The 12,711-nt window shown below is 39.2% G+C and overlaps 1 protein-coding gene across 4 annotated transcripts in view; it reads right to left on the bottom strand.

Annotated features, from left to right (window-relative positions):
* The window catches only part of HDHD2 (haloacid dehalogenase like hydrolase domain containing 2), a 45,562-nt gene that overhangs the window by 7,773 nt on the left and 25,078 nt on the right, over window positions 1–12,711 (bottom strand). For all 4 annotated transcript variants that reach the window (XM_003784718.3, XM_003784719.3, XM_023510206.1 and 1 more), the window contains exon 5: window positions 478–694. In XM_003784718.3, the coding sequence (XP_003784766.1) occupies window positions 478–694 (217 nt within the window). The remainder of the gene's footprint in view (window positions 1–477; window positions 695–12,711) is intronic.

Here is a 12,711-nt window from a genome sequence, read left to right as displayed (position 1 = left end):
AGCCTCCCAAGTAACTGGGACTATAGGCACCTGCCACAATGCCCGGCTTTTTTGTTGCAGTTGATTAGCTGGCCTGGGCTGGGTTTGAACCCACCACCCCCTGTGCTACAGGCGCCGCGCTGATGGTAGAATTCTTTAGGTATAGGTTGTTCTCCAAAGTAGGATTCAAAAAAATTGTGTAGGGATTTTCCTCCAAAAGACACATAAAGCATTTAATTGACTTCTAATAGAAAGGTTTTTTGAATTTTATATCTCTCTCTATTTTATATATATATATCCCCATTACACTAGGGAGAAATGTCAGAAATAATAAAAATTTCAGATCTTTAGAAAAATATCACTAACATCTATAAGGAAGCCTATTCTACAGGCAGCTGTTTCTACCTCCTATCATCAGTAACAGAAGGTCCGCCTCCCTAAAGCCGGCTCCCATCATGACAGGTGAGTCCACAGCATCTCGGGGGCAATTCTACTTACATCTCCTATCATGACGGCCTCCTCAGGTTCACAGCCAGTACCCCGCAATGCTTCCAAAAAGAACGTCTTCTCTGGCTTTCCCACTACTGTGGCCTTGGTGTCTGTGGCATACTCTAAAGCAGTCACAAATGGCCCAGGCCCCAGGGCCAAGCCATCTTTCCTCTTGTAATACCTGGCTTTGTGGATTGCTATCAGAGGTGCCCCATCCAGAAGTAACCTAAGGAGACAGAGAAAATGAATATTGGCTAAAAGCAAGGTTTTTATGATGGTGAGAGAAAGTCAGACTTACAAAGAGGTTTTATTCACACGCACAGAAACAAATAGTTTCTTATTAACTTTTAATGACTTGCTGTCTTCTAATGAATTCACAAAGAACTGCTGGGAATTACACTCAGATACACTAAAGTAAGGTGATAGATTATTAAATTTGGGATTGCGTCAACCTTTTTCCTTTAGTGGTTTCATTTTACCCAAATCACCAGGGAAAGAGAATTAAGAGAACTAATGCTAAATAAGACACTCAAGGGAAGAAGCTTAACTTAATGAGACAAGTTGTTTCAACCTTCCCTAATGGTAGGCAGGAGGCTCTTGAGCCTTTTACAGTACTACACAATCGTTGCTGCAATGACATGTTAACTCCTAAAATATTCAAACTCCTGTTTCCTCTCCTCCAAGATATAAGTTCCTTTTTAATCGAGATTTAACAGAGCATTTTATAAAGACTTTGTTTACATTTTTACCTCTTTATTCTAGCTTTTGATATTACTTTACAAATCAGACCACCTTCCCAGAACAGACTACCAAGGGTTAAGGAGAGCTTTTGGTGTCGAGTCCCCTGCTTTGTCCTGAAACGGGACAAACAACACTCTCATACCTTTAGTTTGTTTTCCCTTTAGTTTGAGAAGCAAACGCTACACATAGCTAGAGATCCTCATTAGTGACAGGCAAAAAACCAAAACAAATTGAAAAACCTTCACAAATGATATCCACCTCCCCAAACCCACCCCCAAACATCTGTCAACATCTCCATGATGCACCCTTTAGTCACATGGCAGAAGTCCTCACACAATCGTCTAATGGCATGTGGGACACGATGTATATTTTAAACTGCTTTTAACCAATGTAGTAAGTGAGCTCACTACCTTAATTTACTTTAAGTCATCTCCTTGGTTAAAACATTTAGTATGTCCATCGAGGAAGAATTCATCACATCTTACCCTTCACAGTTATGAGTAATTAAGTGCTCAACTATGAAACTGCTAAATTACTACTGTCAGTGGGCATGGAAATGCTCTCCTGTGGGAGATAGAACATTTAGACATTTATGATTATTTTATTATGAAAAAACCAATACTGGACTATGACAGAGCCTTACTGTTAGTTAGTACATATTACTCACAGCACAGGACAGATCCTTCAAATTTCCTCCCTAATATTAACACAAATTCATTTCGTAAAGCAGATCTTGAGATCCGACTGTTAGGAAACAAGGCAAAGCCATGCCGCTGGTCTTAAAGACCGACAGTTGACAGCAATGAGCTGACGGGATTGCTCTGTCTGCCCTTCTGCCACCCCACCCCCAAGCCCATTTATTTGCTACTCCACCACGGAACTGAAATTCTTTATGCAACAGACCTCAAAATTGCTTTCCACTTACATAGCTAAACTAAAAACTCATTTGATTTAGCTTTGTTAATATTTTATTATAGTCTATATTAACTGGGGATAAGACTTACCAGCTTGATTGATGTGTGTACTTAATTCTCAGGCAGTACTTGAGAGCCTGCCCTAGAAGAGCTGAAACTATGGGTTCCTCTGCATTTCCCTAAACGGGAATGAGCTCTGCACTAGGCTGGAGAAGATGGCTTCTCTCCAGGAAACAGTTCCTGCTTCTACCATTCTTCTCTGCACAGCATGAGCTTTACGGAATCTTTTTTAAAAACTTTATTCTTTATTTATTTATTTTGAGAGAGAGTCTCACTCTGTCACCCTGGGTAGAATGCCATGGTGTCATCATCATAGCTCACAGCAACCTCAAACTCCCAGGTTCAAGAAATCCTCCTGCCTCAGCCAGCCCAGTAGCTGGGACTATAGGAGCCTGCCACAATGCCCAGCCAGCTTTTCTGAATCTTTGAAGAGCCAAGGCATATTCAGGATGGCCTGAGAGGTAAAGGTTTATAGGGCACAGAATAGAAGACCTTTTATATATGGTTAAATATTTTTTAAAATATTAAAAATAGATACCCAATACTTGGGAGTATTTTTATACTCGTTAGGGCAGCCGTTCTTAAACTGTAGACTGCAATCCCTTTGTAATAATGAAAATATATCCTGCATATCAGATATTTACATTATGACTCATAACAGTAGCAAAATTACAGTTACGGAGTAGCAACAAAAATAATTTTATGGTTGGGGGTCAACACAACATGAGGAACCATTATTAAAGGGTCACGACATTAGGAAGGTTGAGAACCACTGTATTAGGGCAACAAAAGATGATTACTAGTTACTTACTGTGGTTTGAAATGTGTCCACCCAAATTCATATGTTAGGAATTTAATCCTCGATGCAACAGTGTTGGGACCTTTAAGAGGTGACTAGGTTATGAAGACTCTGCCCTCATGAATTAGTTAATCCTGTTATTGAAGTGGGTTAATTACTGCAGGAGTAAGTACCTGATGGAAAGTTTTGAGTTTGACCCCTCTCCCTCTCTCACTCGTGTACTCTCTTGCCCTCCCACCACGGATAACACAGCAAGAACCCATCACTAAATGTGGGGCCCTTGACCTTGGACTTTCCAGTCTCCAGATGTATTAGAAATACATCTCTGTTCTTTTTAAATTACCCAGCATCAGGTATTCTGTTATAGCAGTACAAAAGGACTATGTTAGTTGTTTTTGGTACCAGAAATAATGCATCAGTAGAAAAATCTAAAAATTTTCTAACTATAAGCCCATTAAAGTACAGAAAAAAGGCACAAACAAGGCCCAGAATCTCTGGCTGTAGGTTTTCATGCATGAAGGAAAAACTATAAAAAAAAATTCTAGCCAGGGAGTTGTATAAAATCTGAGGCAGTGTCGTGAGAGAAAGCTAAGGTGATAATTTAAATTCAGAGGCACCGGGTATTAATGAAAGAGACCTGAAGGAACACCAAGTCCAACATGCCCCATTTTACAGAGGAGGAAATCACCCTGAGATTTTGGCTGCAATCAATCACACAAACCATGAAGAGACAGACCCAGTGCTGGAACCCAGGACTTCTGAAACCCAACCTAGCATCTTCTATATGCAGGCCCACCTCTGAGATACTGCAGGTTTGCTTCCAAACTGCTGCAAAAGGGTATCACGGTGGAGCAAATCGCACTATTTTTTGTTTTCCAATGCATATGAAAGTGCATATATGTGCACTATTCTGTAGTCTATTAAGTGCTCCGTAGCATTATGTCCCAAAACAAATGTATATACCTTAATGAAAAAATACTTTCTTCCTAAAAAAAAAAAAAAGCTAATGATCATTTGAGCCTTTAATAAGTTGCAATCTTTTTGCTAGTGGAAGGTCCTGCCTTGCTCTTGATGGCTGCTGACTCATCCGAGTGGTGGTTGCTGAAGGTGGGGGCAGCTGTGGCAATTTCTGAAGATAAGACAATGAAGTTTGCTCCACCAACTGACTCCTCCTTTCACAAAAGATCTGTGTAGCATGTGATGCTATTTGATGGAATTTTACCCATGGCGGAACTTCCACAATTAGAGTCAAGCCTTCAAGCCCTCCTATTTCATCAACTAAGTTCAACTAAATCTTTTGTTGTCATTTCAACAATGTCTACAGTACCTTCCAGGAATAGGTTCATCCCAAGAAACCACCTTCTTTGCTCATCCATATGTAGCAACTCCTCATCCACTCATGTTTTCTCATGAGATCGCAGCAATACAGGCATGTTTTCAGGCTCTAATTCTAGTTCTCTTGTAATTTCCACTATGTCTACAGTTACTTCCTCCCACTGAAATCTCAGAGCTCTCAAGGTCATCCAGGATAGTGGAATCAACTTCTTTCAAACTCCTGTTACTGGTGATATTTTGACTTCCTCTCATCAATCATGATGTTCTTAATGGCATCTAGAATGGTGAACCCTTTTCAGAAGGTTTCCAACTTACTTTGCCCTGATCCAGTCAGAGGAATCACTGTCAATGGAAGCTATAGCATTACAAAATATATTCCTTAAATAATAAGACTTGAAAGTTGAAATGACTCTTTGATCCATGGGCAGCAGGATGGATGCTGTATTAGCAGGCATTCAAACACATTAATCTCCTGGTACATTTCCATCAGAGCTCTTGGGTCACCATGTGCATTGTCAATGAACAGTAATATTTTGAAAGGAGTCTGTTTTGGTTTTTTGAGCAGCAGGTATTAACATTGGGCTGAGACTATTCATCAGACCATGCTGTAATGCTGTAAGTAGATGTACTGTCATCCAGGCTTTGTTATTCCATTTACACAGTACAAGAGTAGATTTAGCATAATTCTTAAGAGCCCCAAGATTTTTAGAATGGTAAATATGGGAACTGGCTTCAACTTACAGTTGCCAGCAGCATTAGCCCCTAACAGGAGAGTCAGTCTGGCCTTTGCAGGTTTGAAGCCAACCACTGAATTCTCTGTAGCTATCAATGTCCTAGGTGGTATCTTGTTCCAATAGTAGGCTGTTTTGTTAACATTAAAAAGCTGTTGTTTAGTGCAGGTACCTTCATTATCTTAGCTAGATCTTTTGAGTAACTTGCTATAGTGTCTACCTCAGCCCTTTGCACTTCTATGCAAATTTATGGAGATGCTTCTTTCCTTGTATCTCACACCATCCTCTGCTAGCTTCAGCTACCTCACCTCTCCTTATCTTCATAGAACTGAAGAAAGTTAGGGCTTTGGATTCAGGGAATGCTGTGGTTGGTTTAATCTTCTACCCAGACCACTAAAACTTTGTCCATATTAGCAACGAGGCTGTTTCACTTTCTTTTCATTTGTGCTTTACTAGAGTCGCGTTTTTAATTTCCTTCACTAATTTACCTTTGCACTCACAACTTGGCTAAGTGTTTGGCACAAAAGCCATAGCTTCTGGCCTATCTTGGTTTTGGACATGCCTTCCTCACTAAATGTAATCATCCCTACCTTTTGATTTGAAGTATGTACGACTCTTTTGGGGAAACAGCTGGCTGGTAAGAGCACATACTTACTATTTAATTTTGCCATCTTATTTGGGTGCAATTTGTGGCTCTCCAAAACAATTAAATTGGTAACACTAAAGATCACTGATCCCAGATCACCATGATATAACAACAACAAGAAAGTCTGAAATATTGCTGAGAATTACTAAAATGTGACATAGACACAAAGTGAGTCAATGTTGTTGGGAAAACGGTTCAGATAGACTTGTTTGAGCAGGGTTGCCACAAACCTTCAATTTATAAAATATACAGTATCTAAGAAGTGGAATAAAATGAAACACAATAAAATGAGGTATGTCTGTACCCCATGCTGTCTTAAATAACTTAACCTCTCTAGGAAGTGATCAACTTTTCACCATTTTCCCTCAAGATGGACATGCACAAAACAAATTACACTGCAGCTTACGTGAAGTCAAACACCTCCTGAATGTCTAACACCAAACTAGCAAGTCCCTTTCACTCCAATCCCCTAAAGTATTTCTCCCCCAATCTTTCCCATCTCAATAATTCCTCCCGATTACCCAAGCCAGAAACTTAGAGGTCATCCTGGTTTCTCACGTTCCCTTACCACCTCCACATTCCTATTCGTTAGCAAATCCAGTAATTTCTAATTCCAAACCAAAAATGAAAATGTCTTAAAACTATCTTATTCTCTCACCTGAATGGCTGCAACAGCTTTCCAAAGGGTTCCTGCATTCTACTCTTGCTTTATTATTCCAATTCATTGTACAGGCAATAGTAGTAGCGTTTAAAAGTGCAGATAGGATCATGTCCCTTCCCTGCTCAAAAAATAGCTTGCCATTGTAAACAGTACAAAATCAAAGTTCTTAACACAGTCCAGAAAGATTTGCCCTGTCTAACCCCAACCACACATCTCTAATCTCATTAACTTTTCTCCAAGCACAATATTTTGCTCTCATTTTCTCAAAAGAAGTCAAACTTTTTCCTGCTTCAGTCCCACACACAATGCTCCCTCTACCTGAAATGGCTCCCTATATTTTCACAATAATTTCTTCTGCTTCTTTGCTGGGTTTCAGCTTAAATGTCAGCATATTTATGAAAACATTCTCAATCTCTTATCTCATCCTCTTTTTTTCCTTCTGCATGTGCCATAATTGATAATGCATATCCAGTTATGGTTGAAGTATCTTCCTCATTAAAATGTAACCTCTACAATGCACATCAGTTTTTTTCATCATTGTATTTCCTACTTTAAAAAAAAGGCCAGGTACCTCTCAATATGTTTTCTGATTATATTAATTAATGGATGAACTTTTGTATGTCTCAATGTCCTGACCTATAAAATGGAGAATAATGCTCACCTTCTTTGGAGGTAACCAAGAAGATGCATGTGAACTTCACAGTCCCTGTGGTACTAATGTATCTGATCAGTGTCTGATAGTAATGACAATATTCTTATTCACAAATGGAGAAAACACAGTATCTATACTACTTAAAATAAGTAATAGCAAAGCACTTTACATTTGTGGGCCTCGGTTTCCAATGAAGGGGTTGAACGAGATCAGAGTTTTTCAATCTCAGTACTATTTACATTTTGGGCCAGAAAAATGCCTGGTTGGGATAGGGTAGACCTATGTATTGAAGGATGTTGTGGTGGGGTAGACCTATATATTGTAGGATGTTCAGCAGCATCCCTGGCCTCTACCCACCAGAGGCCAGCAGCTCCCCTCTCCTCAAGTTATGACAACAACAACAAAAAGGTCTCCAGACATTGTCCTGTGTTTCCTAGAGGATGAAATTGTCCCTGGTTGAGAACCCCTGAACTAAAGTAATGCTGAAATATCAACATGCAATGTTTAAACCTAACACCAATCAACCCAACAAACCCAAACCACCAAAAGTTCAAATTAAAACTAGTGAATTATGAAAAACATCAAAGGAAAATCACATTAACATGTAATTAATGAAACCCCTAGACTATCTCCAATGTCGTATCAACACAGTAACTCTCTCATAATTACTAAAAACAATGTAATGAGTTTTTTTTTTTTGAGACAGAGCCTCAAGCTGTCCCCCTGGGTAGAGTGCCGTGGCATTACAGCTCACAGCAACCTCCAACTCCTGGGCTCAAGCGAGTCTCCTGCCTCCGCCTCCCAAGTAGCTGGGACCACAGGCGCCCGCCACAACGCCCAGCTATTTTTTGGTTGCAGCCATCATTGTTGTTTGGCGGGTCCGGGCTGGGGATTCGAACCCGCCACCTTAGGTGTACGTGGCTGGCGCCTTAGCCGGTTGAGCTATAGGCGCCGAGCCAATGTAATGAGTTTTTAAAGACTCAGTGTTCCATATAAAACAAATTTTATAAGAATACTTTATATTCAGAGAAGAAGAAATGAACAATTAAAAACAGAAGGTCTAAGACAAGCTCAACACTGCTATTCCTGGTTATCGCTGGAAGTCAGAAACAAACATAGCCTACTAACATAGTATGAAATACTGAAAGTCACAAAATATTCAAAATTCTACTCCCTAAGTTTAAAAATTAGATAACCTGTCTAGTCTATAATTTTTTTCTTTTTTTGCAGCTTTTGACCCAGGCTGGGTTTGAACCCGCCACCTCCAGCATATGGGGCCGGCGCCCTACTCCTTTGAGCCATAGGCGCTGCCCTGTCTAGTCTATAAATTTATCACCACTTCTATTTAGTACTGTACTGTACCAGACAGCTCAATAATGAATGAATAATGAATATTTTCAATATTTCTCTAAGAAAAAGAAATGAAAATATAAAGATTAGAAGCAGGGAAGTAAAACTGTCATTATTTGTAAATGACACAATTGTCTATGTAGAAAATGCAATCCAAAAGACTCCACATATAAATTGTTAGAATTAACAAGTACATGAAAGAAGGTTGCTGGATACAAGGTTAACACACAAAAATCCAATTAAATATGTATTAGTAACAAGCATTTATACATAAAATTTAACACAATACCATTTACAATAGCATCAAACAACATGAAATATAAAAATTTAACAAAATATGTCTAAGACCTACATCTAAACACTTATAAAACACTGATGAGAGCAAATATAAAAATTAACCAACCTAATGAATGGAGACAGGCTCGGCGCCTATAGCTCAGTGGCTAGGGTGCCAGCCACATACACCAGAGCTGGTGGGTTCAAATCCAGCCCAGGCCTGCCAAACAACAATGACAACTACAACCAAAAAATAGCCAGGTGTTGTTGTGGGCTCCTGTAGTCCCAGCTATTTGAGAGGCTGAGGCAAGAGAATCGCTTAAGCCCAGGAGTTGGAGGTTGCTGTGAGCTGGGACATGACAGCACTCTACCCAGGGTGACATAGTGAGACTCTATCTCAAAAAACAAACAAACAAAAATTAAATAAAGATATATTTCATTTTTATAGACTGTAAGATACATTACGGCTTAGATGTAATTCTACCCAAAGTCATAGATTTAATGAAGTTTCAAAGTTCTAGCAAGTCATGTTTGTGAAAATTAAAAAGTTGATTCTAAAATTTATATGAAAATGCACAGGATGAAGAACAGTCAGGACAATCTTAAAGAATAAAGTTGGGGCAGCGCCTATGGCTCAGTGAGTACAGCACTGGACCCATATTCTGAGGGTGGTGGGTTCGAACCTGGCCCCAGCCAAACTGCAACAAAAAAATAGCCTGGTGTTGTGGTGGGCGCCTATAGTCCCAGCTACTCGGGAGGCTGAGGCAAGAGAATGGCCTAAGCCCAAGAGCTGGAGGCTGCTGTGAGCTGTGATGCCACAGCACTCTACCAAGGATGATTTAAAAAAAAAGAAGAAGAAAGTTGAAAAATGTATAATATCAGATATTAAGACTTATTATAAATAGGCTGGGCATGGTGGCTCATGCTTATACTCCTAGCAATTTGGGAGGCCAAGGCAGGAGGATTGCTTAAGGCCAGGAGTTCAAGGCCAGCCTGGACAATAGTAAGGTCCTGTCTCTATAAAAAATAAAAAAAAAATTTTATAGAGGTATGGTGGCAATATCAGCAGTCTCAGCTATGGAAGGCTGAGGCAGGAGGATCTCTTGAGCCCAAGAGTAGAGAGACTGCAGTGAGCTATGACACCAACACTGCACTCTGTCTCCAACAACAGGCCAAGATCTTATCTCAGCAACAACAGCAGCAACAACAAAGATATTATAAAACTACAGTAATCAAGATTGTGTGGGATGGTGAAAATATGGATAAAGAATCTACAGAGTCATACACAGTAACTTGATTTGTATCAAAAGGACAACTGTCATTCAGTGGGGGAAAGAATAGTCTTTGCAATAAATGTTACATGAACAACTGAATATGTATGGAAAAAAATAAACTCTCACATAATTTAAAAAATTTAAAATAGTTTTACCTCTAACTATTAAAGGTAAAACTAAAAAGCGTGCAGGAAAAAACATAGGCAAATACCTTTTGATTTCTCAAAGCAAAGATTTCTCAAGCAGAACAGAAGGAAACAGTAACAAATTGGACCACATCAAAATTGTCAAAATTACAAAAAAAATAAACTTTGACTAACCCCGGCCCCCCCAAATTAAGAACTCTATGTCCTCATACCATCAACAGAGTAAATTGTAGCACTCTGGGAGGCCAAAGCAGGTGGACTGCTTGAGCTCAGGAGCAACCCACCTGAGCAAACGCAAGACCCCTGTTCTCTACTCACAACAGAAAAATTAGCTGGGCTCTGGAGCGGGAGCCTATAGTCCCAACTACTTGGGAGGCTAAGGCAAGAGAAGCTCTTGAGCCCAGGAGTTTGACATTGCTGTGAGGTATGATGCCATGGCACTCTACCCAGGGTGACCAAGTGAGACTGCCTCAAAAGAGAGAAAAAGAAAAAGAGAGTAAAAAGCAAACGTAAGACAGGGTACGATAATTGCAGCACATATACTCAACTAAAAGCTCAAAGTATACAACACATAAAGAACTGTCACAAACTAAAAAATTCCTACAAATCAATAAGGAAAGTTTAAACCAATCCGAAAAAGAAAAGATCTGAATGGGCACATCACAAAAGAAGATATCCAATGGCTAAGAATCCAGGAAAAGGTTTCAACATTACTCATCAGAGAAATAAAAATGGAAATGGAAGTCAGCACTATATACACAAAATAGGTACCACTGGATAGCCTGTTAAAAGACCAGTGAGAAGGTGGAGCAATTAGAACTCTCATTTGTAGCTTAGTGAGTGTAAGTTGGTACAATCTTTTTGGAAAGTGTTTGGCAATATTTACCAAAACTAAATAATTACGTACCCTAATATCCAGTAATTTCACTTCCAGATGCGTATCCAAGAGAACCGAACACATTATGTCCCCCAAAAGATGTATATAAGAATGTTCACAGCAGTTTTATTCATAACAGCTAAAATTGGAAACAACCCAAATGCCCATTAACAGCAGAATGAATAAATTGTGGAATATTCACATAATAGACTACTACGTAACAACAAAAAGAAGAAACAAAAAGCAAAGTACTGCTACATCCAACAACTTAAAAAAATCTCAAAAGGGACGAGAAGGCTCTAATTGTATGATTTCTTTCACATGGAGATCATGAACTGGCAATACCGACAACAGGCGGAGCAGTGGTTACCCTGGGGAAGGAGTGGCAGTGAGTAGCAAAGGGGGTCACCTGGGAGCTGGAAATGTTCTTTATTTTGATCACACACTAGAGGTTACAGAAGTACATCTATGCATAACACTTTATTGAATAGTGTTCTTAAAATCTGTATACCTTACTATACATGAAATGCCTCAATTTGCAAATATCAGTAACAAAATACATTTTTGTGGCTTATTCATGTGAAACTTCAAGTTAGAACAGCAAGAGTTGCCGTAATCATAAAGGATATTCCACTGGGTACAGTGACTCACTATAATCCTAGCATTCTGGGAGGCTGAGGCAGGAGAATCGTTTAAGCTCAGGAGTTCAGGGATTATGGCAGGTGCCTATAGTCCCAGCTACTCAGGAGGCTGAGGCAAGAGAACTGCTTCAGCCCAAAAGTCTGAAGTTGCTGTGAGTTCTGATGCCATGGAACTCTACTGAGGGTGACAAAGTGAGACTGCCTTAAAAAAAACAAAATTCCCAAACTACAAAATAAGAGCAGTAACTCTGATATTCAATTCAGTTCTGTATTCTACGATTTTCAGATCTGTGTCTAAAATTCTCCTGCATGCACTAATGGAACACTTTAAGTACTCAAGTTCTAAATTCTTAACCAATTTCTTATCTTCAAAGTGTTTTCTTTGAAACGGATTATTTTCATAATCTGGACTTTAAGAATACTTCATAGCAGTCAGCCCTTCCAAAAAAGCCAACAAAAATATTTCTAATTTGAGCCCTACTCCTACACAGTTCTGGAATTCCTCATGACCAGGGCTCTAAATATTAAAACTCAGAAGAGATTCAGGCATTACCGTACAAATGCAGTAATAACTGAGGCCATTATTGCTTATTTTCTTCCCTCCCTTTCTCTTCTTCCTTTATGAAGGAACTGAATATATATTTTGTCTTAAGAAGGAGACAGGGAAAAAACCATCAATGCAACATTGAACAAAAACCATTTATAGTGGTAAGAATCCCCTCCTGAAGAACAAATTGTTGCACATTGTGAAGACTTTGGAGGACTCCCAGCCTACAATTACAAGGACAACATTAACAAAAACTTCAAAATATTATTCTTAAAAAGCCTTCACGTGAACATTTCAATGCAAAAGTTGTGATGCCATTTATCTTTGGGTGTAACAACATTTTAATGTTGTTAAGCTCCCAGACAGCAGCAACTATTCTTAATTCAGGGAAGCTTTTCCTAGGTTATGCGATTCTACACAGTTTGCCTCCCACCAAATTCCTTTGGCATCTATACTTCTGAAAAAAGGAATCTTAAAGAAAATCATAAATACTGCTCAACAAAAATGTCTTCTGGAAACTTTTTAAAACTAATGTCAAAAAACCCTGGAAAAACCAATAATAGGAAACCTGTGGTAAAGCTAGTTAATGTGCT

The sequence above is a fragment of the Otolemur garnettii genome, unplaced genomic scaffold, assembly GCF_000181295.1.
Source record: "Otolemur garnettii isolate 467f Iridium unplaced genomic scaffold, OtoGar3 scaffold00012, whole genome shotgun sequence".
Classification (NCBI taxonomy): domain Eukaryota; kingdom Metazoa; phylum Chordata; class Mammalia; order Primates; family Galagidae; genus Otolemur; species Otolemur garnettii.
The sequence above is the reverse complement of the archived record's forward strand: the minus strand, read 5'-3'. Positions and strand labels throughout refer to the sequence as shown.